This window comes from Pelophylax lessonae, assembly GCF_965119305.1.
Source record: "Pelophylax lessonae genome assembly, chromosome: 1".
Taxonomy (NCBI): domain Eukaryota; kingdom Metazoa; phylum Chordata; class Amphibia; order Anura; family Ranidae; genus Pelophylax; species Pelophylax lessonae.
In genome coordinates, this window is record NC_138768.1 from 181614048 (window position 1) to 181640494 (window position 26447).

At 47.2% G+C, this 26447-nt stretch overlaps 1 protein-coding gene across 2 annotated transcripts in view; it reads left to right on the forward strand.

Annotated features, from left to right (window-relative positions):
* Nucleotides 1-26447, forward strand: part of APC (APC regulator of WNT signaling pathway) — a 283126-nt gene that overhangs the window by 236583 nt on the left and 20096 nt on the right. For both annotated transcript variants that reach the window (XM_082244064.1, XM_082244063.1), the window contains exons 11-14: nucleotides 7041-7419; nucleotides 24877-24972; nucleotides 25059-25198; nucleotides 26210-26287. In XM_082244064.1, the coding sequence (XP_082100190.1) occupies nucleotides 7041-7419; nucleotides 24877-24972; nucleotides 25059-25198; nucleotides 26210-26287 (693 nt within the window). The remainder of the gene's footprint in view (nucleotides 1-7040; nucleotides 7420-24876; nucleotides 24973-25058; nucleotides 25199-26209; nucleotides 26288-26447) is intronic.

The following is a 26447-nucleotide window of genomic DNA, read 5'->3' on the forward strand; positions in this document are numbered from 1 at the left end:
GGAGTACACAGCCTGAAGGTGCGCCCCCACCCGATTTCAGGGTGGGGGGACGTTTTCACCGGTATTCAGGACATTAGATCGAGCATCAACCACTACTACCGGTGCGATTCTTCCCTTCCAACATTTAAGTACAGGAAGCGGTAGTTACCGTTCCCTGTATAGATCTTTTCCTTTACCTTTTCCTAAGATTAGTCCCGATACCTCACAGGAATCGGATCTGATTGACCAGATAGGCCAAGTAGCCTCTAGTCGGGTGACTTCGGTCCCTGAGGTTCAACCAGAAAAGATCACCTTTCCTGATAACTATCAGGTATCTGATAAATGTGTGGGAACAGAAAACGACCAGACTTTCTCGGATGGTCGGGGCCAGATAGCTCTAGGGACGCCTGGTTCAGATCCAATCAGCGCCAGTGGTCCTAGAAATTCTAGGCTGGCCTCTTCAAGCCGGCCTGGCCGACTTGGACATGTTAGTCGCAGACGTTCCGTGGGAACTTCGTCTCAGGGAGTGTCTGTAGTCTCAAGGACCTATTTACCTTCGTGCTTTACAGTCGCTGGTTTTAATGGCCTGGCCATTGAGACCCAAGTACTGAAGGACAGAGGTTTGTCTACTTCAGTCATTCCTACCCTTATTAAAGCAAGGAAAGCGACTTCCAGCAAAGTCTATTATCACACATGGAAGACTTATATTGCATGGTGCGAATCTTTAGGATTTCCTCCACGTACCTATTCGGTGTCTCGAATATTGGCCTTTTTGCAACAAGGGGTTGAGCAGAAGCTAGCCTTGAGCACCATCAAGGGTCAAGTTTCAGCATTAGCAATCTTCTTTCAGAAACCTTTAGCTACCAAATCCTTGGTGCGGAATTTCATCCAGGGGGTGCGGCACCTGGCTCCTCCAGTCCGCGCGCCCTTACCGCCCTGGGATCTTAATTTGGTTTTGTCGGTTCTACAGAAACCTCCCTTTGAAAACATCAGGGAGATTCCCTTGCTTACTTTATCCCAGAAGGTGGTCTTCTTGGTGGCTATTACTTCTGCTCGCAGGGTGTCAGAACTGGCTGCATTATCATGCCAGTCCCCATACCTAGTGATTCATAGGGATAAGGTAGTACTTCATCCTAAGCCATCTTTTCTTCCTAAGGTGGTTTCAGATTTTCATCTGAATGAAGATATTGTACTACCTTCCTTGTGTCCTCAGCCCAAGCATCATCGGGAACATGCGTTGCATTCCTTGGATGTGGTTCGGGCAATCAGGGTATACCTGAAAGCTACGGAATCATTCCGTAAGACGGATTCACTTTTTGTGATCACGGATGGCCCCAGAAAGGGTTTGCCTGCATCTGCCGCGACCATTGCCAAATGGATTAGACAAACGGTGGTACAGGCTTATTCTATTAAGGGTCAGAGTCCTCCGTTCCCTGTTAGGGCGCACTCCACTCGAGCGCTCAGTACTTCCTGGGCCTTTCGCCATCAGGCGTCAGTGGTCCAGGTATGTAAGGCGGCCACTTGGTCGTCGGTACATACCTTTACTAAATTCTATAAAATTGATGTGACGGCATCGGCGGATGCCTCATTTGGTCGCAAGGTTTTGCAGGCCGCAATTTGAGGAGACCGGTGGTCTACCTCGAGGGTTTTTTTCTGTTTGAAAATTTTTTTGTTGAGTCTCATCATTAAGGATGAGCATTGTAAACTTCTAGTTGGCACTGGTTGGGCCTTCTAGATTGGGATTTGATTTCCATTTTCCCACCCCTCAGTTGTGATACTGCTCTGGGACGTCCCGAAGGTGGTGTATCACCGAGGACTACGTCTGTCGATGAGCGCTAGAGAAAAATGGATTTTTGTAAAATCTTACCGTAAAATCCTTTTCTCTTAGCTCATCGACAGACGTAGTCCCCGCCCCTCTGTTTTGGAGTTGGGTTGGGTTAAATTCTCTAAGCACTGCTTTTTCACATAACTGATTTGCTGAGGCAGAGAGAGAGAGGATATACCCTCTGGGACTGCCCCTAGGGTGTGGCCAGAGCTTTTTAATTTCCTGTCTAGTCCTGCTCCTGCGGAGGTAACATAACCCGAAGGTGGTGTATCACCGAGGACTACGTCTGTCGATGAGCTAAGAGAAAAGGATTTTACGGTAAGATTTTACAAAAATCCATTTATTAAGGTATAGAGGTATCTTACCTGACATAATGTGTATACAGGCCGATGCCTATGCCTGGATTACCGCATCCGCAGGTCGCCATCCTTCCATAAAGCCGGTCACCTCCGCAGGCCGCACAGCCTCCCGCAGGCCGCACAGGCCAAGGACTACCTCCCGCAGGCCGCACAGGCCGAGCGCACACTCCCGCAGGCCGCACAGGCCGAGCGCACACTCCCGCAGGCCGCACAGGCCGAATGCACATTCCCGCAGGCCGCACAGGCCGTGCGCACACTCCCGCAGGCCGCACAGGCCGAGCGCACACTCCCGCAGGCAGCTGCTACTTTGCTCAAGCCGCCGCTATCCTCCACAGGCCGCCGCCATTTTCCTGCAGATCGCACGAGGCCGCCATATTGGCGTAGCCTCGTGTCTCCAGCATGGGGGCGGCCATGTTTGAGGTGACCAAACACCTCGAGGAGTAATTGGGAGGCGCCGGAAGGCGTGTAAAGGGGCGGAGCCGCCTCCTCGGCCCGGGAAAGCAAGCCAAAGACTTCCTGTCTGTAACAGACAGTGCTGGAAGCAGGTTGATAAGAAACTTCTGTGCATCAGGTGAGCCGTGGGGTCTCTCTCTCTCTCTCTCTCTGAGGGGTCCAAGCAGGTACACTGAGGGGCGCTATTGCGCTGGGGGACTAAGTAAAAAAAAAAAAAAAGATGTTTTTTCTTGCAATTAATTTTTTTGTGTTTGCTGGCAAGTGTCTTGTTAATCATGAACCCTGCCACACATGTATCCCCACCTGATCCCCTCGAGGTGGCCGCAGGACCCTCCAGTACCCCACTTGTGATGATGCATTATCAGCTGTTTTGGAGTCTTTGGTATCCCGGGTGGAGGTAGCCTGTCAGGGACGGGGGTCAAGAAAAGCGACCCCCGCCTACCCCTATTTCATCTGATACTTCAGATACGGATTCTGAACTGGTCATTGCAGCCCCTTTTCGGGGGTTGTTGTCTCAGGTACGGTCTCCTCAGACAGTGAGGAGGACGCTTCTGCCTCCGCCATAGCACAAGAAGCGTTGGTGGAGGCACTAGTTGTGCCTGGCCGGGAAACCTTAAATCTTGAGATTACACCGGCAGAGGTAGCTGAGACTGATATTCCTTTTTTTGGTACTAGCAAGCCTACCAAAATCGCGAAGGGTTTCCCTTGCCCAAATGGGGTCGTCCGAAAACGAACCCCTGCTATTTCCAAACGCATTGCAGGCGCTATCAGTTTGAGGTATCCCTCATTATAAGATGGACGGTACCACCAATAGTGGACTCACCGATTTCCAGACTAAATAAAGCCACTGTGATCCCGTTGGATTGACAGAATGGGTCCCCACCCATCTCTAGGGTGGGGGGACGTCTTCAACGGTTTCCGGATCCATGGCTTTCCAGAATCCCGGATAGAGGGGTTCGCGAGGTCATACGGTCGGGATACAAGATCGAGTTTCGATCACTTCCACCCGTGCGATTCTTCCCTTCCAATATTCGAAATCCCCGGGTCGCTTAAAAAGCTTTGCGGGGGACAGCTCGATGCAACAGGGAGTGGTAGTTCCCATTCCTTGGACAGTTTCAGGGGTTCTAGTCGAACCTGTTCACAATGCCCAGGAAAAAGGGCTAGGTGCGTCCAATTCTGGTCTTGGGAGAGATGGAGTCCATCCGAACAGTGGTGGCCTCCCTGCATCAGGGGGATCTCCTGGCGTCCATAGACATTTAGGATGCCTATCTTCATATCCCCATCTTCACAGGCTGGTTCCCACCAGGACACTGAACTATCTGGGCCTAATTTTGGATACATCCTTGGCAAGAGTGTTTCACCATGCGGAGAAACTCCAAAAGATTCAGTCAATGATTCGGATGTTGCTGTCCGTCAACTGGCTGGGACTGATGGTCGCCTCTTTAGAGGCAGTACCGTTTGCCCAGTCTCATATCCGAATTCTCCAAGAGGAGATTCTTCTCAAATGGAATCGGATTCCCTGGACAATCGGATCAGATTGAGCGAGCGGACCAGGGAGGCTCTGGTCTGGTGGCTTCGGTCTCCGATGCTCAGCCAGGGGAAGTAATTTCTTCTGATAAATTCCAGGGTACCGATAAATGTGTTGGAACTGAGAGCGATCAGACTTTGTCCGATTTACTGGACCGAGCAGCTCCAGGGCAGCCCGGTTCGGATCCAATCGGACTATGCCACAGTCATGACTTATATCAATCACCAAGGGGCACCAAGAGTGCCCTGGCGGCCATAGAAGTGGCCAACATTCTTTATTGGGCGGAACAGTTGTTCCAGCTCTCTCCGCAATATTCATCCCGGGGGTGGACAGGCAGATTATCTCAGCCGTCAGATTCTGGATCAAGAGGAATAGTCTCTTCATCCAGAGGTATTTCACCGGCTGTCCCTTCATTGGGGCACCCCGGATATGGATCTGTTGGCATGTCGGCTCAACAGGGCTCGCGCCCGCGATCCTCTAGCGGACGCAGCAGACGCGCTGAGCGCCCCGTAGGGGCAGTATCAGCTACTGTATGTCTTCCCCCCTCTCAAGTTACTGCTGAGATTTCTCCGCAGGATAGAGGTGGAGGGAACTCCAGTTATCCTGGTAATTCCGGGCTGGCCTCGTCAAGCCGGGTACGCCGACTTGGGCAGACTAGTCGCGGACGCTCCTTGGAGACTTCTTCTCAGGGAGGATCTGCGGTCTCAAGGACCGATCTTCCATCGTGCTTTACAGTCGCTGGCTTTAACAGCCTGGCCATTGAGACCCAGGTACTGAAGGACAGAGGATTGTCAGCTTCAGTTATTCCTACTCTAATTAAAGCAAGGAAAGCGACTTCCAGCAAGGTCTATTGTCGCACATGGAAGGCTTATATTGCGTGGTGTGAATCGTTGGGTTTTCCCCCACGTACCTATTCGGTGACCCGAATTTTGGCTTTTCTGCAAAAGGGGGTTGAGCAGAAACTATCCTTGAGCACTATCAAGGGTCAGGTTTCAGCGTTAGCAATCTTCTTCCAGAAGGCTCTGGCTACTCATTCCTTGGTGCGGAATTTCATCCAGGGGGTTCGGCACTTGGCTCCGCCAGTGCGCGCGCCCTTACCACCCTGGGATCTTAATTTGGTGTTGTCGGTCTTTCAGAAACCTCCCTTTGAAAATATCAGGGAGATTCTCTTGCTTACATTATCCCAGAAGGCGGCCTTCTTGGTGGCCATTACTTCTTACACGCAGGGTGTCAGAGCCGGCCGCATTATCTTGTTGTTCCCCATATCTGGTGGTTCATAGGGATAAGGTGGTTCTTCGTCCGGATTCATCCTTCCTTCCTAAAGTGGTTTCAGAGTTTCATCTGAATGAGAATATTGTGTTACCTTCCCTGTGTCCTAAGCCTAGCCATCCGTAGGAGTTTGCATTACACTCCTTGGATGTGGTTCGGACAATCAGGGTACACTTGACTACTACGAACTCGTTTCCTAAAACGGATTCACTTTTCGTGATCACGGATGACCCTAGAAAGGGGCTGCCTGTTTCTGCCGCGACCATGTCTAGATGGATCAGACAGACGGTGGTACAGGCTTATTCTATTAAGGGGCGGGATCCCCCGTTCCCTGTTTAAAGCACTCTCTATTCGGGCGCTTAGTGTTTCCTGGGCCTTCCACCATCAGGCGTCAGGGGTCCAGATTTTCAAGGCGATTACTTGATCGTCGGTTCATACCTTTACAAAATTTTATAAAGTTGATGTGATGGCATCGTCGGATGCCTCATTTGGCCGCAAGGTTTTGCAGGCCGCAATTTGAGGAGACCGTTGGTCTACCTCGAGGGTTTGTTGGGTTTTTTCACTTAGGTCTCATCTTTTTGCTCGATGAGTCCTTGATGCTTTTGGTTGGCTCTGGTTGGGCCTTCTGGATTTTGATTTCTGTTATCCCACCCCTCATTTTTGGCACTGCTTTGGGACGTCCCGAGTTGATATTAATCAAGGAGGACTACGTCTGTCAATGAGCGACAGAGAAAAATGGATTTTTGTAAGATCTTACCGTAAAATCCTTTTCTCTTAAGCTCATTGACAGACGTAGTACCCGCCCCTCTGTTTTTGAGTTGGGTTGGGTTAAATTCTCTGACACTGCTTTGTGACATAACTGATATCCTGTAGCAGGAAGTGAGAGGATATACCCTCTGGGACTGCCCCTAAGGTGTGGCCAGAACGTTTTCTTTCCTGTCTAGTCCTACTCCTGTAGAGGGCAGTATAACCCGAGTTGATATTAATCAAGGAGGACTACGTCTGTCAATGAGCTTAAGAGAAAAGGATTTTACGGTAAGATCTTACAAAAATCAATTTTTTTGTAAGAACTTACTGTAAAATCCTTTTCTCTGAAGTTAATCGACAGACGCAGCACCTGCCCCTCTACTTCTAAGGTATCGGGTTTTTTGTCTTTTAAACACTGCTTGCAACTAAACTGATGATAGCAGAGTCTGAGGGGTTATGCCTGCAGGGACAGCCCCCATAGGTGTGGTTAAGTTTTTTCCCCCTAGTGCCTATTCCTAGAAGTAGGAGCATAACCCTATGAGTCATGAAGATAAGGAGCTGTGTCTGTCGATGAACTTCAGAGAAAAGTATTTTACGATAAGTTCTTACAAAAATACAGTTTTTCTGATCAATATATCAGCCAAGATGATGGTATTCATGTCATGACCACATCTGGCCTGGTTACGAACGGTAAGTTTGTCTTATCTTGTAGACCTGGTACATTTTACAAACGCACATACCCACTATATATAAAGCCCTTCAACCCCAACTTGGAACAAGGGATGACACAATATGGGAACATTCTGTTTATCTGAAAGCTTTATAATACTTGTCTTATGGGAACCTTATATATTCATACAATATAAATATCTCATTACAGGTGGAGATGGTATATTCTCTTCTTTCTATGCTGGGTACTCATGATAAGGATGATATGTCCCGTACACTACTAGCCATGTCAAGTTCCCAGGACAGCTGCATAGCTATGCGCCAATCTGGATGTCTTCCTCTTCTCATCCAATTACTTCATGGGAATGATAAGGATTCCGTTCTGTTGGGGAACTCCCGGGGAAGTAAAGAGGCCAGAGCTCGTGCTAGCGCCGCTCTTCACAATATCATTCATTCCCAACCTGATGACAAAAGAGGGCGGAGAGAGATCCGGGTTTTACACCTCTTAGAGCAGATCCGAGCCTATTGTGAGACATGCTGGGAATGGCAAGAGGCACATGAGCAAGGCATGGACCAGGACAAAAATCCAAGTAAGCAAGATTGACAAAAAAGTATTAGTGGCATATATTTTTCTGTTGGCAACTTTGTTCTTTAACTTCTGTATAAGTACTAATACATTTTGAATTGGGGTTACAAATATTTAGTCATAGATTTCCTATTTTGTAATAATCCTTTATGTAAACACTATAATTCTTGTTTGGATAGCTTCAAACTGAAATAATATGCACTCCAAACAGCTCTTCTCCATTGGCATGTGAACCCTTGGTGCCAGAGGCAAGCTGAGCCATTTATTAGCCAGAAACAGAGGAAAGCCACTGCACACTGGATATATCACAAAAGGTCTTGTTTATTGGTTAAAGTGCTACTAAACCCAAGACCCTGCATTCACTATAACTGGTCTCCCACAGTACACAGAACATGGAAATGCAATTAATTTAGTAAATATAAATTGCTAAATACTTTTTCACATCAGCAGTATATAGCAGTCTTTTGACTTCCATCAGTTACTGGTTAAAGCTTGTGGGAGGAGTTTTCATTCTCCTCTGATTGTCCTATGTGGCTGCATGACCCCTGACTTTGTCTGGACAGGGCTGATCACATGCAACCTCCCCAAAAAAAACTCTCCAGCAGTACACACCAAACTAAGCTTGTGCAGAGTGCCCCCCAAGGCTCTGTTCTATCAGGAGATGGACTGGGGACTGTGGAAAAGGGGAGGATCAGAGAAGACAGGATAAAAACAGCCTTTTCTCTTTCATTCATTGATGGACACAGCTCCATATCTTATTTGACCCTTGGTTATGCTGCTCTCCATAGGAATAGGACTAGGTGGAAACCAAACTTAACTACGCCCCTAGGGCAGTCCTAGGGGGGTATACCTCCCACTTCCTGCTACAGGACTTCAGTTTTTCTGCCTAGTCAGGAGTAAGGACCTGGTTCCCTGCTGAAATCTCTGGTCCTAGCATTTTTCTTTTTGACAGGGAATTTTTTCTCCGTTATGTCCTGTTCCTGTGAGAACTACAATCAACTGCCAGACTGGGCGACGCACTTGATATCCTAGATCCTTACGGTCTTCCCAATCTGGGCAGCGAGCTCACCCCAACTGTTAGCTCCGCGCTAGGTTGGCTGTGACACTGTACGGGGGCTGGCCGGCGGGTGAAACACCTCGCGAGGACGTCTAGCCCTGGTCACGACATTGATCACGGCCAAAGTCGCAGCGTACCTCTGGCCCGCAGCACCTCCATTCAAAGATGGCATGGTGGACTGCCAGAAGTGGTTCCCACTCGGTTCCTAATTGTGATGAGTAGTGTCCCCCCTCTCCTATGGGGAGATATTGGGGTGGACGTGGGCCTTTCCCTGGGGTTGGTAGGCCCCTTCTGTGTTCGTCCGTCCCTCATGGTTACCCCCTCAGAAGCGTGCCACTAGCGGCTCACATTTAAATGCGGCGAATGGCTGCGTGGTGGTCCCTTTGAAGCCCCCCTGGTGGACTACAGGTACCTCACGGGCCAGTCTAGGATCCTGGGTGCCGCACTGCGTGGCACCGCCATTTTGTTGTGGATGGGCGGCCATGTTTGTGTAGTCCAGCTGCCATGTTTTTAGAGTTTCCCATTGAAGTCCATTCGGCAGCCATTTTCTTGTAGCTTATTAAGCGGTGATGCGGCGGTGGGCCTCTAGAGTGACAGCGCTTCCTCTTCCTTTCTGATTGCAGCATGGCATGCAGCTTGGCGCTCTGTATCTTGCTCTGAGTAGGTGGTGGTGAGTCCCTGTGGGTATACAGATCACTCTTCTGCCATAGCAGCGCCGCTTGTGCGCTGGGACTTGCAGTACCACAGCAGTAGCAGTGTGAGGAGGTTTTTTTTGTGACAATTTCTTGCATATTAAGGGTGGCCTCCGGATTAACCATGGAGTGACTGGAGCAGGTATAGCCGCCTGACCCACTCTCAGAAGCTGCGGGACCCTCTAGGTCTTAGTCTAACCTGGCGGCCATGATGCCGGTCCTACAGTCACTTGTGTCAAAGGTTGATATGGCCTTTAAAAAAACAGCCTAGCAAGAAGCGCCCATCCCCCTTCACCTGTATCCTCTGCCTTCTCAGAGCCTGAGGAGGATTTGGCCGCCGCCGCGGACGCGAGTTAACCCACTGGGTCTGCGTCCACACACCCTGAGTGCTCTGACAGTGAGGATGGTTCCTCTTCCACTATGACCACGCATGAAAAGGCACTTGTGGAGGCACTCGTATCAGTGCGGGAAACTTTAAAATTGGAGGACACAGCTGATGCTGCATCGGTTGCACCATTGCAATTTGGCATCCGTAGACCATCCAAGCTGACTAAGGTGTTCCCCTTTTCCTATAATCAACAGAGAAAGTTTGACCGCACCAAGATGAAATGGAAGTGTTTTATGAAAATGAAATTCTTGCCAAATGGGAGTCTCTGGACAATCTGATCCTGAAAACCCGGGGTAGGAGGGGATTCTTCCTTTGGTGGCTCAGTTCCCCGGAGCTTCGACAAGGGAAGTCCTTTCTCCCCCTGTACTGGACAGTGGTTACCACGGACGCCAGCCTGTCTGGGTGGGGAGGGGTCTTGAGCACAGATTTGGCTCAAGCGCTTTGGACTAAGGAGGAGTCCAGCCTGCTGATCAATATCCTGGAGATTCGGGCGATCATGCTTTGCCTGTCCCTGTGGATGGATCGTCTGCAGGGGTAAGAATTCAGTCGCACTGTGCAATGGCTGTGGCATATATCAATCATCAAGGGGGCACCAAAAGTGCCTTAGTGGCTAGAGAAGTAGTGGGCATTCTAAGGTGGGCAGAACGAAATGTTCCAGCCCTCTCTACTGTGCACATTCCAGGGGTGTAAAATTGGCAGGCAGACTACCTCAGTCTGCAGGCCCTGATTCCGGGCTAAATGTCACTTCACCTGGAATTGATTCAACAACTGTGTCTCTGGTGGGGGACTGTGGATGTGGACCTGTTGGCCTCTCGTCTGAACCGGGAGGTTCTGAGGTTTGTGGCAAGGTCTCGGGATCCTTTGGCCACCGCTGCTGACGCTTTGTTGGCCCCTTGGGGTCAGTATCGTCTGATTTACACTTTTCCTTCACTACAGCTTCTGCCGAGGCTTCTGCACAGTCGAGGCAGAAGGGATTCCAGTCATTCTGGTGGCTCCAGACTGGCCTCGCCGGTCTTGGTATTCAGGCCTTGTGAGGCTGGTAGCCCATGTTCCTTGGAGACTCCCTCTCAGAGAAGATCTTTTGTCTCAAGGGCCAATCTTCCATCCTGCTTTACGGTCGCGGGCTTTAACGGCCTGGCTATTGAAAGCCAGGTAATGAAGGATAGAGGGTTGTTGGATTTGGTGATTTCTACACTGTTAACTATTAGTGATGCAGGCCTATTCCATTAAGGGTCAGGCTCCTCCTTTCACTGTTAAGGCGCATTCTACAAGGGTGCTTAGTGCCTCCGGGGCCTACAGGCGTCAGTGGTTCAGGTGTGCAAGGCGGCCACATGGATGTCTGTGCATACATTCACAAAGTTTTACAAGGTGGATGTACTCGCCACTGCAGATGCTGCGTTCGGGCGCAAAGTTTTGCAGGCTGCTGTTTCTGCCTCTTGAGGGTGTATTCTTTCTGGTTGGTGAGCCTCAGTTGTTCCTGGTTGAACTCCTGGTTTACCTGGTTGGCCATGTTTAGCTTTTTTGGGAATTATGTTCATTGCTGTGTTTTTCCCACCCCTCATGTTGACACTGCTTTGGGATGCTTCAAGGGTTAAAGAAGGTATGGAGCTGTGTCCATCAATGAACTAAAGAGAACTGGATTTTTGTCTTACCGTAAAATCTTTTTCTTTGATGTTCATTGACGGTCAGAGCACCCACCCCCCTGTTGAGTTGGGTTATGTATTCTTCTGACACTGCTTGTTACAAACTGAAGTCCTATAGCAAGAAGTGGGAGGTATACCCCCTAGGACTGCCCTAGGGGCGTAGTCAAGTTATGGAGAGCAGCATAACCAAGGGCTATAGACTATATGGAGCTGTGTCCAGCAATGGACATCAGAGAAAAGGATTTTACAGTGAGACAAAAATCCAGTTTTTACACATTGCACTAGTTTAACCCCTTGGGTTCCACAATGAGTATAATAAGCATGCTTTAATGCATTTACAGACTGATTTTACTGTTGTGAGTTTAGTAACACTTTAAACCATCCATAAAGAACGCAGTGACAGTCCCCGCTCTAGAAATGCCCTGTGACGCTCGTCACCCAATCAGGGCTTATTGTAGAGATGGGGGAACGACCAAGAGAAAAGATTCTCATTGCTAAGTGTTGCACATTGCTAACTGAAACACCTGGTGCATCTTAAAGTACCATTCAGCCTTAAACTGTATGTGTCATCATCATGGTTCTCAAATTATGCATCAGAATTACAATATATAACATAGAAAAATAGTTGAAAACACAGTTTAAATGTACATACATATACTTCAATTTTGTTACATTAAAAATTAAAAACAATTCAGTAATTGTCCTAGTGCAGAGACTGTGATTTACCTTGCTTGTGAAAGGTTTAAACAATAAATAAGGACTTTTGTAATATATCCTATGTGTACCAGCCTTTGTTTTTGGTATAACTCATGTTTATGTGTATATTTGTGCTATCAGTGACCCTATTTGGAATATTAATCACTTTTTAAATTGTATTTTTTGACGTGTCAGAATGGAAGTGAGGGGAAATCTCCCCAAAATTGATTGAGATAGTAATAAAAGTATTTTGTTTTTAATGCTGTGTCCCTAAGAAGATTGCTTGTTTCTTGTTTGAGTGGCAGCCATCAAAAAGAACAGGATTTAAGGAAAAATCTCCTCAATGTAGGGGGCATGATATTTAAAGAGAGATGTTCTAACTTTCTTACATGCTATCCAAATATGAACTTTAAATCTTTAAACATGCCACTAAACCTACATCATAAAAAAAAACTATCATAAATTCTGTTACATGCTGTTCATACTCACTCAGTCTCTCTGGGATTCATTTTCTTTATTCTGCAACAAATCTGGTTGATCCTGCTGCTCTCTGTCTCCACCTTCTGTCTTTGTCCCCAGTTCAGCTAGGGATTTTGCAGAGCAGTGTTGGCAGCTTTGCACATGCTCAGCATAGAAACGCACAGAAAACTGAACATTTTCTCCCTATCACATCTTAGCAGCCCATGTAACTATAGAGTCACACATGTAGGCGTATACACAGTGGTAAATGACAGCCCCTCCCCTTCTCCTCCATGTCCACTAACCAGCTAAACACAATGGGGGGCGGGATATTACATGAAGATTGATAGACGCTTCTCCTCCCTCCTATTCTGAGACAGAAGCTCGAGGGGCATAAAGATTTGATTCAAAATATATTAAATATTAAACAATTGTATGACAATTTAAAACAGTTTATCGTTGTTAATTTATTTTTACTCTGTATCCCAAAGTCTGATTTTTTTTTTTATTATTATTAACATGTGACCAGCAGCAGAGGACTAGAGGCTCCTCTTGCTTATGTTTCCCTGCAGACAGTCTGGGATAGATCTGGGTCATGTGACAGCTGTTTATCACATAGGAAAAAGGTACTTAGACATTTTTTTTATTAAAATAATTAGTATCCTCATCCACATAAAGAAGAAGGGACAATGTAAATTAAACAGTGTGTTTAGTATCACTTTAAGTTCAAGTTGAGCTTTGAAGGATGAGTCCTTACAAAACATTTCAGTTCTGTGCGTACAGGGCTGGCCCAAGACATTGTGCTGCCTGGGTCTGAGAATTAAATGCTGCCCCCCCCCCCCCCCCCCGCAAAAAAAAAAAAAAAAAGATTCACGCCCTCCAAGAGGCCCCCACATTCTATAGGACTATGAAAGCAGTCTGAGGGGTGACGCACCAGGCTTTCTACTGTCTATATTGCCACAGTGTCCTGCAGGGCTGCGGGCATGGTATAGGTGAATGCAGTGCTACGGGCATGGTACAGGAGAATGCAGTGCTGCGGGCATAATACAGAAGAATGCAGGGCTGTAGGCATGGTACAGGAGAATGCAGGGCTGCGGGCATGGTACAGGAGAATGCAGGGCTGCGGGCATGGTACAGGAGAATGCAGGGCTGCGGGCATAGTACAGGAGAATGCGGGGCTGTGGGCATGTTACAGGAGAATGCGGGGCTGTGGGCATGGTGCATGAGAATGCAGGCATGGTGCAGGAGAATGCGGGGCTGCGGGCATGCTGCAAGAGAATGCAGTGCTGCGGGCATGGTAGAGGAGAATGCGGGTCTGCGGGCATGGTAGAGGAGAATGCGGGTCTGCGGGCATGGTGCAAGAGAATGCAGTGCTGCGGGCATGGTAGAGGAGAATGCGGGTCTGCGAGCATGGTAGAGGAGAATGCGGGTCTGCGGGCATGGTGCAAGAGAATGCAGTGCTGCAGGCATGGTAGAGGAGAATGCGGGTCTGCGGGCATGGTAGAGGAGAATGCGGACCTGCGGGCATGGTGCAAGAGAATGCAGTGCTGCAGGCATGGTAGAGGAGAATGCGGGTCTGCGGGCATGGTAGAGGAGAATGCGGACCTGCGGGCATGGTGCAAGAAAATGCAGTGCTGCGGGCATGGTAGAGGAGAATGCGGGTCTGCGGGCATGGTAGAGGAGAATGCGGGTCTGCGGGCATGGTACAAGAGAATGCGGGGCTGCGGGCATACTACAAAAGGTGCAGTGCTGCGGGCATGTACCATGCCCGCAGCACTGCATCTTCTGTAGTATGCCTGCAGCCCCGCATAATGGCAGGTAGTGTGGCTGTGGAGCAGTCTCACTTACCTGTTTCTAAAGGCGCTTTAGGATTTAAAAATGGCGCCGCCCGGGCGCCAACACGTCCCTGCGCATGCGCCGCCGCCGCTCGGGAAAGCTCATACATGTTCGGCTATTCCCGGAAATCGTCGAACGTTTACGGGCTTCCCCGAGCAGCAGCGCATGCGCAGTGTGCATGTCAGGCCGGCCGCCGACCTTTTTTTTTTTTTTTAACAATAGCCGAAGAAGAGAAGAGGCGGCCGGGGGCCGCCCCTCTCTAAGTGCCGTCTGGGTCCCATGGTCCCACCGGGACCCATGGTAGGGCTGGCCCTGTGTGCGTACCACATACCATTCAGTGTGAACATTCTGGTACCATTTTCACTGTTTTTGCTTGAGTTTTGCTTAAGTTCTCCATCAAAAAAGGGATGCAATAAGAGCCAGATAGCGGAGTGTAACTATTTTGTAAAACCCATGGTAAAGGTTAAGTGATTGTAAAGTCTCGTTTTTCTCTTTCATTCATTGACGGACATAGCTCCTGATCTTCATAAACATTGGGTTATACTGCCCCCCTACAGGAGTAGGACACTAGGCAGAAAAAAATAATCCGGCTATGCCTATGGGCAGTCCTAGGGGGTATACTCCCTCTCCCTGCTATAGTTACTCAGTTTTTTTTTTCCTGCCTACTCCGGTGTAAGGATGTCGGGTGTTCCTTGCTGGGATCGCTGATCCTGGCAAATTTTTTTACATAGAATTTTCTTCTCCTTGTTTTTTCCTGTGAGATCTACAATCCACTGCCGGACTGGGTGACGGGTTGGATAATCTAGATCCAGTGGTTCCCCCAGTCTGGCCAGCAAGCGCACGCAGACCTCAGCTCCACGCTAGGTCGGCTGCGACCTAGCCCCACTGGATGGGGGCTGGCCTGCGAGGTAAATGCCTCACGAGGTCGCATACGACCGGGTCTCGGCCTGAGCCATAGCTTTTTTCCTGGACAACAGTCCCTCATTTTGATGGCGAGGGGTTCTGTCTGGAGTGTTGCCCGCCTGGTTCTTGATATGGTGAGTAGTGTCCCCCCTTCCACTGGTGGCCTTTTGGGGTGACCATGGGCCCCTCCTAGGGATGGTAAGACCCCCGGTTTCCCTTCCTTCTCACATAGTGTTCCCCCTCATTTATAAGAGTCCCCCTGTCGACCACCCCACATTTACCCACACCTATCTCCCCATGAAAAAGCGCTAGTGGATGCACTGATTATATCGGTGTGGGAAACTTTAAAACTGGAGGACACGGCTGCGTTAAAGACACCGGTACATTTCTATACCCACAGATCCTCAAAGGCAGCAAAGGTTTTCCCCTTTACTGCCTATTTTGACAAAATTTCGCGAGTCAGTGGGGTTTCCCTAAACGCTCTGTCGGGGTGCCTAAGCATTTCGCCAGAAGGTTTCCTTTTGAAGAGTCCCTGTTAAAATAAAGCGAACAGTACCACCTGTGGTGGATTCTCAGGTTTCCAGGTTGAATAAAGCCACCCTTCTGCCAGTGGAGGACTCTCGGTCTTTTAAAGACCTTTTTGACAATAGAGCTGAATCTCTGGTCGGACACCCTTTTACCATGGCCGGTTCCATCCTTAGACCAGTGTTTACCATAACTCTGGTTTCTCAGACCTTAACCGAATGGGTAAAGCTTTTGCGCCAGGATTTGGAAGGGAAGCAGATTCCCCCTAACCTCGCGGCGCTGACGAATCAGTTGATCCAGGGGTTGCAGTTCATCTGTAATGCCTCTCTGGATGCCGCTTTCTTAGTCTGCAGGGTATCTCTAACAGCGGTGATCCTTCGGCACATGATATGGCTCAAATACTGGTTTTGCGGACCAGGCTTCCAAGAAGGTCCTGTCTGATCTCCTTTTAGGGAGATTGCCTATTCGGAGCATCCATGTATGAGATCATTAAGGCTCTTACGGGGAGAAGAGTACTCTTCTCCCGCAGGCTCCCAGGAGCAAGGAGTCTCGTCGCAAACATGGCCCTTTCTTCTCAGGTCACAAGCACCACTTTCGTTCCTCAGGATCTCAGGACAAGGGATAGTCGAAACCAGTTCGAACCCCCTCAGGAGGTTCAAATAGGCCGCAGTCTGGTAAGCTGAGGGCGAGTCCCTCCAGACCCGCAGATAAGCCCTCTTCTGCTTGAAGGGACACCCTCACCCGTATCTGGGTTGGGGGGATGTCTTTGCTTCTTTCCAGACCCCTGGGGCTCCTTGATTCAAGACAGGTGGGTCAACGAGCTAATCCAGTCTGGTTACAAGATCGAGTTTCGGTCTTGGTCTCCGGCAAGGTTCTTCCCTTTCAACCTGCGTTTGTCCCCAGATCACCTGCGAAGTCTCCTCGGGGCAGTGCAAGATCTGCTCTTACAAGGGGTCATTGTTCTGGCTCCAGAATCGGAAGGCTTTCAGGGGTTTTATTCAAACCGATTTACTCTTCCCAGGAAGGAAGGCAAAGTTCGTCAAATCCTTGACCTCAGGGCCTTGAACAGCTTTGTTCTGGTACAAAAGTTCTGGATGGAATCCATTTGCATGGTAGTGGCATCCCTTCATCAAGGGGATCTTCTGGCCTCTATCAACATTAAGGACGCTTACCTTCATATCCCAATATATGTCGGGCATCAGCATTTTCTTTGCTTTGCCATGGGCGAGGAACATTATCAATTCGTTGCGCTACCCTTTGGTCTCCCCTCAGTTCCCCGGGTGTTCACAAAAGTGTTGACCCTGTTGTTAGCATTGTTGCGACAGGGGGTGATTGCGATGTTTTTCCTGTTGGACAAGTTCCAGAAGCTGCAGGATGCTTATGTTGTCCAGCAGTTGGTTGTCTCTCCGGACTTGCATGCGGGTGCTGAGCCAGATGGTGTCTACCTTCGAGACAGTTCTGTTTGTGCAGTTCCACACGAGACCTCTGCAAAGGGAGATTCTTGCCAAGTGAGACAAGAATCCACAGTCTCTGGACAATCTGATCCTGTAAAGCCGGTTTAGGAGTGTGTCCCTGATTTGGTGGCTTTGTTCCCCCAGGCTCTTCAACAGAGAAAATCCTTCCTTCCCCTGTACTGGACGGTGATCACAACGGATGCCAGCCTGTACTGTACGGGTGGGGAGGTGTTTTGGGCATGGACTGTGCTCAGGGGGGTTTGGACTCTGGAGGTGTCCAGGCTACCGATAAATGTACTGGAACTTCAGGTGATCAGACTTTGTCTAGCCCATTGGATGATTCGTCTTCAGGGGTGTCCGGTACGGATTCAATTGGACAATGCCGCGGCCGTGGCATATGTCAATCATCAAGGAGGCACAAAAAGTGTCCTAGCGGCTCGGGAAGTAGCCGGCCTTCTAAGATGGACGGAATGTTTCATTCCAGCCCTCTCGGGTGTACATATTTCAGGGTGGAAAATTGGCAGGCAGATTACCTCAGTCGACAGGCCCTGGACTAAGGAGAATGGTCTCTTAATCCGGAGGCGTTTCATGGCAAGGTGTCGGGATCGTCTAGCCGACGCCACGGATGCACTGTTGGCTCCTTGTGGGCAGTACCATCTGATAAAGGATTTTCCCCCTCTCAAACTTCTGCCGAGACTTCTGAGAAGGATTGAGGCAGAAGGAATTCTGGTCATCCTGGGGTCCTTGGATGTCTTGGTACGCCTGGTCGCCGATGTCCCTTGGCGACTCCCTCTCAGGGAAGACCTCTTGACCCAAGGGCTGATCTTCCATCCTGCTTTACAGTTGCTGGCTTTGCTGTTGAAAACCAGGTGCTGAAGGATATGGGGTTGTCTGACTCAGTGATTCCCACGCTGTTGAAAGCTAGGAAGTCTACCTCTAGGAAGAGTTACCATTGCGTCTGGAAGGCTTACATTGCGTGATGTGAGTCTCTGAGGGTTTTTCCTCGTTCCTTTTCAGGTGGCTCGGATTTTGGCATTCCTCCAAAGAGGTGTGGAACAGTGCCTGGCCTTGGGTACCATCAAGGGCCAGGTTTTGGCCTTGGCGATTTTCTTTCAACGGCTTTTGGCTACTCATTCCTTGGTTTGCACCTTTGTTCATTGGGTTCACCACTTGGCTCTGCCTGTGCGGTCTCCGTTGCCTCCTTGGGACCTCAATTTGGTATTGTCGGTTCTTCAGAAACCTCCTTTCAAAAATATTCATGAGATTCTTCTGCTTCCATTGTCCCAGAAGGTGGCCGTCTTGGTGGTGATTACTTCTGCACGCAGGGTGTCCGAGCTGGCAGCTTTGTCTTGTCGTTCACCTTATCTGGTGGTTCACAGAGATAAAGTGGTGCTTCGCCCTTGTCAGTCGTCCCTTCCCAAGGTTGTCTCTGGTTTCCATCTGAATGAAGACATTGTGTTGCCCTCCCTGTGTCCTAAGCCTAAGCATCCTAAGGAGATTGCCCTGTATTCTCTGGATGTGGTTCGTATGATCAGGGTGTACCTGGCAGCAACCGAGTAGTTTAGGACGGACCTCACAAGTGGTTGGCCGCGTCTGCTGCGACCATTTCCAGATAGATCAGACAAATGGTACTGCAGGCCTATTCAATCAAGGGTCAGGTTCCCCCTTTCCCTGTTAAGGAGCATTCTATGCAGGCGCTTAGTGCCTCCTGGGCCTTCCGCCATCAGGCGTCGGTGGCGTAGGTTTGCACGGTGGCCACCTGGTCGTCTGTGCTCACTTTCACAAAATTTTACAAAGATGTGTTGGCATCTGCGGATGCTGCTTTTGGCTGCAAAGTTTTTCAGGCTGCTGTTTTAGAGGACTTTTCAGGTGAGCTCCAGTTGTTTCTGGTTGAGCTCCATGTTACCTGGTTGGCTAGGTTTAGGCTTTATGGTTTTTTTCTGCTGTGTTTTTCCAACCCCTCATGTTTGACACTGCTTTGCAACGTCCCATTGGTCAAGAAGATTCTGGAGCTGTGTCCGTCAGTGAACGAAAGCCAATCGGGAGGGAGAGTCCCAGACGGCTGAGGGACTCGTGGACATCACTGGATAGAGAGGGGGCTCAGGTAAGTATTAGGGGGTGCTGGGGAGGCTGCTGCACACAGAAGGCTTTTTATCTTAATGCATAGAATGGATTAGGATAAAAAAAAACTTTCTGACTTTATAATTCTTTTAGTTTTGAGCTACCACTGTGAGAATGCAACATTCTAACTGAGGAATGCACACCCCACTGTCACTGTCAGTGACAGCTCCTAGTTTCCCCTAGTGACTGAGAACGTAATTCCTGGCCATGTAACTGACATGGAATTGTTCTAAATAAAAGCCTTGTATGCCCTTATAGTGTATTTCAACCTTTTGCACTCAAACTTGAGACCCCCCAATATGTTTGTGTTCCTAGTCACACAGCATACCTAAAAAAATAAATAAAAAAGCTTCTATTGGATTGAAAAGATGGCAATGTTAAGATGAGGCAAAGCCATACATTAAACCATTTTCTTATTCAGTTTCCTTTAGATTTACCTTCAACTGTGGTGCAAGGGCCTGCCTAATTGCTTACAAATTGAAGGTGTTAAGGTTTGACCTCGTATTTTATGATTTTGGTAAATCTAAAGGAAATTTGTATAATGTATGACCAGCCTAAGAGACTGAAGTGGGAAAAAAAGTGCATTAACATACAATGCAAACCTAAGCTCTGAGATTCAATCCTTTGTTAGGACAGACATGGTTCAGTTCTAGTTTACAATGGATAGTGAAATTTGCCAGCACGGTACACACAGGGTCAATCATGTTAAACATTACTCCACAAACTTCTCATAACATGATATAGCAGGGGAGAGCTGGGTAGGATTTTAATTACGTAAAAATCGCTTAAAAAAAGTTAATCAGCAAATTTTTATTTTTTTTAAGCTATTCTAATTGGGATGTATAACAAATATTAAATAGGAGTTATCCAAATTTGCTTTCAAAAGTTGAAACGCATTTTAAAACAACATTTTCTCTATTGTCCTTGTCACAACTTGATTATAATTATGCAGCTTAGGTATTATTGCTGCATACAGAAAAAAATAGACACTAGGCACATAGAAAACTGAAGGCCAACCCCTCACACACTTGCCTGTTTGCTCTTAGTGTCATTAGAAGAATGGATGTCTTTCCTTTCTGCCATATTTTTTCTTGAATTGAAAGATTTTTTTAGCTACTGGTAGATTCAGGTTGGATATTGGAAATCCTGGGAGGCTAGGTAGCCAAGGAGCGCAGGTTTCCCCAGTTTATTAAGTGTTTTGGTGTTGTCTCTGTGTGATGGTCCTACAGTTTACAGCAGGCATGTCCAACCTGCGGCCCGGAACCACAGGCAATGCGGCCCACTGCCCCCTGACAATTATTATTTTTTTGCTGGGGAGGAAGGAAGTCGAGTCGGGGGCACGGCCACAATGGCTTCCAACTAACTGTAGGCAGAGGCTGCCTCGGAGGGGGGGGGGGTGTGCTGATGGATTACAAGCAGATCGGGGATCTCCTGCTTACCCAACGGTCGCTGTCATACGAAGCCCCGCTTCCTGGACGTGCTCCCATGATAAACAGCACATTGGTGACTTCTATCATAGGAGCCGGTCCAGGAGGCAGGACTTTGTATGACAGCAGTCGCCGGGTAAACGGGAGATCCCCGCTCTGTGTAATCCAGCGGCTCTCCTCTCTCTCTTCATTGCAGACTGCATTGGATGGGCACGCACTGGTGAAGCTGCATTGGATTGGCATGCACTAGTGATGCTACATTGGATGGACACATATCAGGCTGCATTGGATGGGCATGCACTTGTGAGTCTGCATTGGATGGGCACTGATCAGGCTGCATTGGATGGGCATGCACTGGTGAGGCTGCATTGGATGGGCACTGATCAGGCTGCATTGGATGGGCACTGATCAGGCTGCATTGGATGGACACTGATCAGGCTGCATTGGATGGACACTGATCAGGCTGCATTGGATGGACACTGATCAGGCTGCATTAGATGGACACTGATCAGGCTGCATTGGATAGGCATGCACTTGTGAGGCTGCATTGGTTGGGCACTGATCAGGCTGTATTGGATGGGCATGCACTGGACAGGCTGCATTGGATCGGCATGCACTGGTGAGGCTGCATTGATGGGCACTGATCAGGCTACATTTGATGGGCATGCACTGGTGAGGCTGCATTGGATGGCACGGTTTAGGCTGCATTGGATGGGCACGCACTAGGCTGCAAGTGCCGTGCGATCTCCCGACTGCCGCGGGAGACTTAGGATGTCTGCAGTCAGTGACAGAGCCGCTGCTTCCTGTATAGTTCCGGCTCTGTGCACAGGCGGAGTGATATGAAATGCACTCCGCCTGTGACAGGAGCCATACAGGAACCAGCGGTTCTGCTCTCTACTGCAGCCGCTGCTTCATCCAGCAGTACCCAACGTCATGACCAGCAGTATCCACATGACCAGCATTTCCCACCAGCAGTAGCCGCCAGCAGTCTGCAAAATAAGTAGAAAAGGTATGTGCATGTAAATTGTTGCAATAGGTTTTTAAATAACCAGTTGTGTTTTGTCATAATATGTCATGTCCTTGTTTATACATGTATGAATAAGGACATGACATTTTCTGGCTGCCTAAGTCACATGTGCTAGGGGTGCAACTATCCCCCAACACATAACTCTAAATATCCCAGCATGTGCAGTGTTTCTGACTCCTACCACCATGACCACTTTAAATCACTGAAGTGGTCATGGTGGTTAGAGTGTTTCTTTAAAATCTCTCAGAAGATGTAAACCTCTGTATACTGATTGCATTTCATTTGATTATCCTCTAGTTGTGTTAAATTAGTGCAGGGGGGCGTGGCACGGCGCAGGAGGGCGTGGCAGCGTTTTATTACTTACATACCTTAACTATAGTATAATTTTTATATGCGGCCCGAGAAAATTTCTATAAACTCAATGTGGCCCAGAGAAGCCGAAAGGTTGGACACTCATGGTTTACAGGGACTACCTGTCTGTGTTCTGGGTAGCAAGGGTCTCTGCTTTTTAGATCAGGGAAGTTTATCTGGGGATTCCTTGAAGAGTATTGGGACCAGAGCTGTGATAGTTTCTGTCCCTGTCTCTAAAGACTCACTTTTTGTAATTAACTGCTGGAGGTCACTTGTTTTGCTAGTGATTATTCCTCATAGTGTACCTGTTTTTTCTATGTTTCTGCTAATTGTCACAGAATGAACCTGGGCACAGCATGAGGAACACAGTAAAAACGTCCTATGTGCTTATCGGTGTACCTTGATGGTGCGAGTTTAAGTTTTTTCTGGCGACTTGGCAATGTAGGCTTGAATTCCCATTTTAAATTTCTGCAGCTTCTTCCTTTATTTTATTTTTTTTTCTCATCACACAACACCGATTGTACTTGCTCACCAGCGCTCTGTCTTTCTGCGCATCTCTTTCCTAAAAGGTGGGTGTTCCTCCGGGATTTGGTTCAAGTTTTTAGCTAGCACTTTTTTCCTGACCTGACCTAGCTGGTCTAAATTGGGAAGCTGCCGGTGGTAACACTCAGTTTATTTATTGCAATGACCATATGATCGTTACTTTGTGTGACACTGCGTTTAATGTCAACAAGCTTTTATCTTAGTTATCCATTTTTTCTGTCCTGATCTGTAGAGCGATTTGGCTTAAAGCGGAACTACACTGCGTCCAAGAGCACCACAAACCAATTAAATATTATACTTATTTCATTTTTGATTTTCAAAGCACACTCACCCATCCACCCATGTCTCCCATGCTTTATTTTGCCTAGAAATCACCTTGAAAAACTCCCCCTAGCATTTCTAGCCGTGGCTATGATGAGGTGATTCATGTAGCATTTACTTTCTGCAATCAATCTGCCCTTAGCTCAGACATGCAGGCAAGAAGGTGTGCTTAGCTGAGCAAATCCCTTCCCTCCCTGAATATTTCTGGAATGAATGACATAATTTGCCTAGGCCTATAAACCAAGAAGTAACTAAAGAAACGTGTGTAAAAAAAAAAAAAAAGTTCAAACCAGTAAATATGAAATGTGTTCCTATCTATTTACTACTGCTAGCAGTGTTGGGATTAAAAATAGTCAATGTTTGAAATAGTTTAGTTCCGCTTTAAGTGCTGGTCAGGGGAACAACAGGCTAAAAAAGCTTTGTTGTCCTGCATCAAAATATTCTTTCATTTCTTCAAGTTCAGTTCGTGGACCCACAAGTCTTTATTTCCACCCCTCGGGACTCTGAGAGTCCTAAGCAACCTTGTGAACCAAGGGATCCAAGTCCACAAATAAATCCACTTCAGCATGCAGGTCCACCTCCACAAATTCCATTGGAGGTAGAGGATGCTTGATGGTTTTCAGAGATTTGGGAAACTTGCATATCTTTGTGTGGGTGCAGAAGGTAGTATCCAGAGATTCTTTACCTTGATTTTTCACTTTGTGTCTTCCTGTGCTCCAGCAGTCAAAACATTTCAAGATGTTTTCTCAAACCTGTTTACTGTTTATAAATTCAACTTTATTAAGGTTTGTATATTAATTGGGGCCAAAATCGCACTGCAATCGCACCAAAGTAGTACAAGAACCTTTTCCAAAAGCATCGATGTGAACAAACAACATTGAAAACATTTGCTTTCCCTTCTCATGCAATTCTTTGAAATGCAAGTCGCATCTGAAATCGCACTATTGTGAACCAGGCCTAAAGACGCTTGGTGCTTTTGTTTGCCCTCAGATGTTTCAGATGGAATCAAATAGGTCAATTTTTCCTCCATCCTTCACCTGGATTTTTTTGCTTTGTGTCTTCCCATGACTTGGCAACATCAGACAGACCTCCTTTCAGCCATTCAGGGATTCTGTGTTTCGTGATTATACATGACAGTATAATCTGCATTTGGAGGTGCCGTATGTGAGTCTGTTCGTTTCTCAGTTCAACAAGGCAGATTTGTTTCTAGGATGCAGGACCTGATGGTAGATGCCCTAGTGGCACCATTGAATCAGTAGGCCCTTATTTATACATTTCCTTCAATAAAAATTTTACCTTATCTGCGTTGAAGAACTGAAAGGACATTCCGGTCATTCTGATAGCTCCAGGCTGAACTCAGGCAATGTGGTAGACCAAGCTCAATTGTCTGTTAGCTAACACTCTGCGGCCTCTATCAGGTCGGCCAGACCTTATCGCAAGGACAGATCTTCCACCCTGGCTGTTGAAACCCAGCTTTTGAATGACCCTAGCTTAATAATTTCTGGTTGTGAGGGAATTTCCCCCCCAGTGTGGGGTATGATTGCAAGAGGTTCAACTTGAGTGTTTATATTTTTCTATATACCTACTTGTAAATTGGGTGAAAATATTTTACGAAGGCAGCAGAATAAAACATCAGTTTTGGGCTAATATAATCCATAAGATTTATTGTCATGAATTTCCTGATTTTTAAATCCAGTTGAAGATGTCTTGCAAAATATATTCGAGACATGAACCTGTCAATTTTTGTATGCTAGTTGGAAAGTTTATCATTGAGTTTTCATATCTTGGGAATTGAAATGGTGAAATCTTCTCACCAGAGTTCCAGTGCCTCCCCAAGTGCCACAGTTTACTATAAAGCTAAAATGATGCAAAACTAAAGCCGAACTGGCAAAAATTTCTACTAACCCTAGTCAGTCTATGATTGCCAGATCCGTTAAAGCCTGAATTTTTTGCAGAGCTTTAGGCCAGTTAACATGCACTGTTAGAGAAAGTCATGAAAACCTTTCCTTCATTTTCAGTGCCTGCTCCTGTGGAACATCAGATTTGCCCAGCAGTCTGCGTATTGATGAAACTCTCATTTGATGAAGAACACAGGCATGCAATGAATGAACTTGGTAAGATAATGTGCAAACTTCCAAGACTTGACATCCAAGCATTTGAAAAGGTTTCTGAATGTAACACTATTTTTGTTTTCAAACAGGGGGATTGCAGGCTATTGCAGAACTACTTCAAGTAGATTGTGAAATGTATGGACTTATTAATGACCACTATAGTATTACACTTCGTCGATATGCTGGGATGGCATTAACAAACCTGACTTTTGGAGATGTAGCCAACAAGGTGGTATTTACTTTTTTATGCATTATGCATATTTAGAAATTGTATAGTACATTGAAAGAAATTACTAAAGATCACATATTTCAGTTTACATTTTCGGAGATTAATTTCTGCCCTCTAGAGCAATGTTGTCCAATCTTTTTTCAGTCAAAGTGCCCTTAAAAAAAATGCACTTTTTTTAATTTGAATGGGAAAAAAAGAATACATAACCCAATTTTTATGTAAAATATAAAAGATGAAAAAACGTAGAGTAAACGGATACCAAATATGTCATGCCCATGATACCTTACATGTGTGGAGCGATTGCTGTTTGAGTGCACGTGGACCAACACGCGTGCTAGCCAGGGGCACTTTAAATTCGTTTTTTTTTTTTTTTCCGGATTACCATAGCTGAGAGCTGATCAAAGTAGATCCAGGCTTTGTTCGGCTCCCTGATCAGCCAGCAGAAGCACCAGTTAGACGCCTGGGTGTCTGGATCAGACGAGCCCATGAAAGCTGAAAAAAAAAAAGCAGCGTGGTGGCCCCTCCCGCTGCTTGAAAAAACATACCAGCAGCTAGTTAGCCGTTAGGATTGCTTTTACAAGAGAGCCGACTGATAGCTCTAAAAAGCTGCAGGCATCATCCCAGTATAACCACCGAAAGTCTAGGCAACGTATGGATGCGTCACTGGTCCAGAAGTGGATAAACATGCAATACATGGTGGTTCTGTGGTCCTCAACTCTTCAGTCTTCTGTTTAAAGAAATGGTTCTGAATTATTTCTGTTTAGGAATCCTCTGGCTGAAGCAATGGTTATCCAGCTCCCAGCCACATACATTTAGCAGGTTGGAGAGACTCCAGTTCAGTTTCACTTCTACTGGCTTGTCTGACGTAGAATTATAATTTGACCTAAGGGTCAAAGAGCATCAGTGTGGCCATAGGCTTCTAAGAGCTGATAGCTTTCTTAATGCTAAGTGGACCAGAATTGGTCAGTGGATGGAGTAAAATTAAACTTTTCTTCTCTTTTGATCTTGCAGGCCACCCTGTGTTCAATGAAAAGCTGCATGCGAGCCCTTGTAGCCCAATTAAAATCAGAAAGTGAAGATCTTCAGCAGGTAACTCACGTTGCACATATTATTGTTCATTGTTTTCAATGTTTTTTTTTTTTTAATGACCTCCCTGGTCATCATGCTCTCTTAGCAAGTTCACTAACCTGGGTTCTTACCATTTTTTGTTCATTTAATATAGAGGGGTCTTTGGCGTTAACGTAGATGT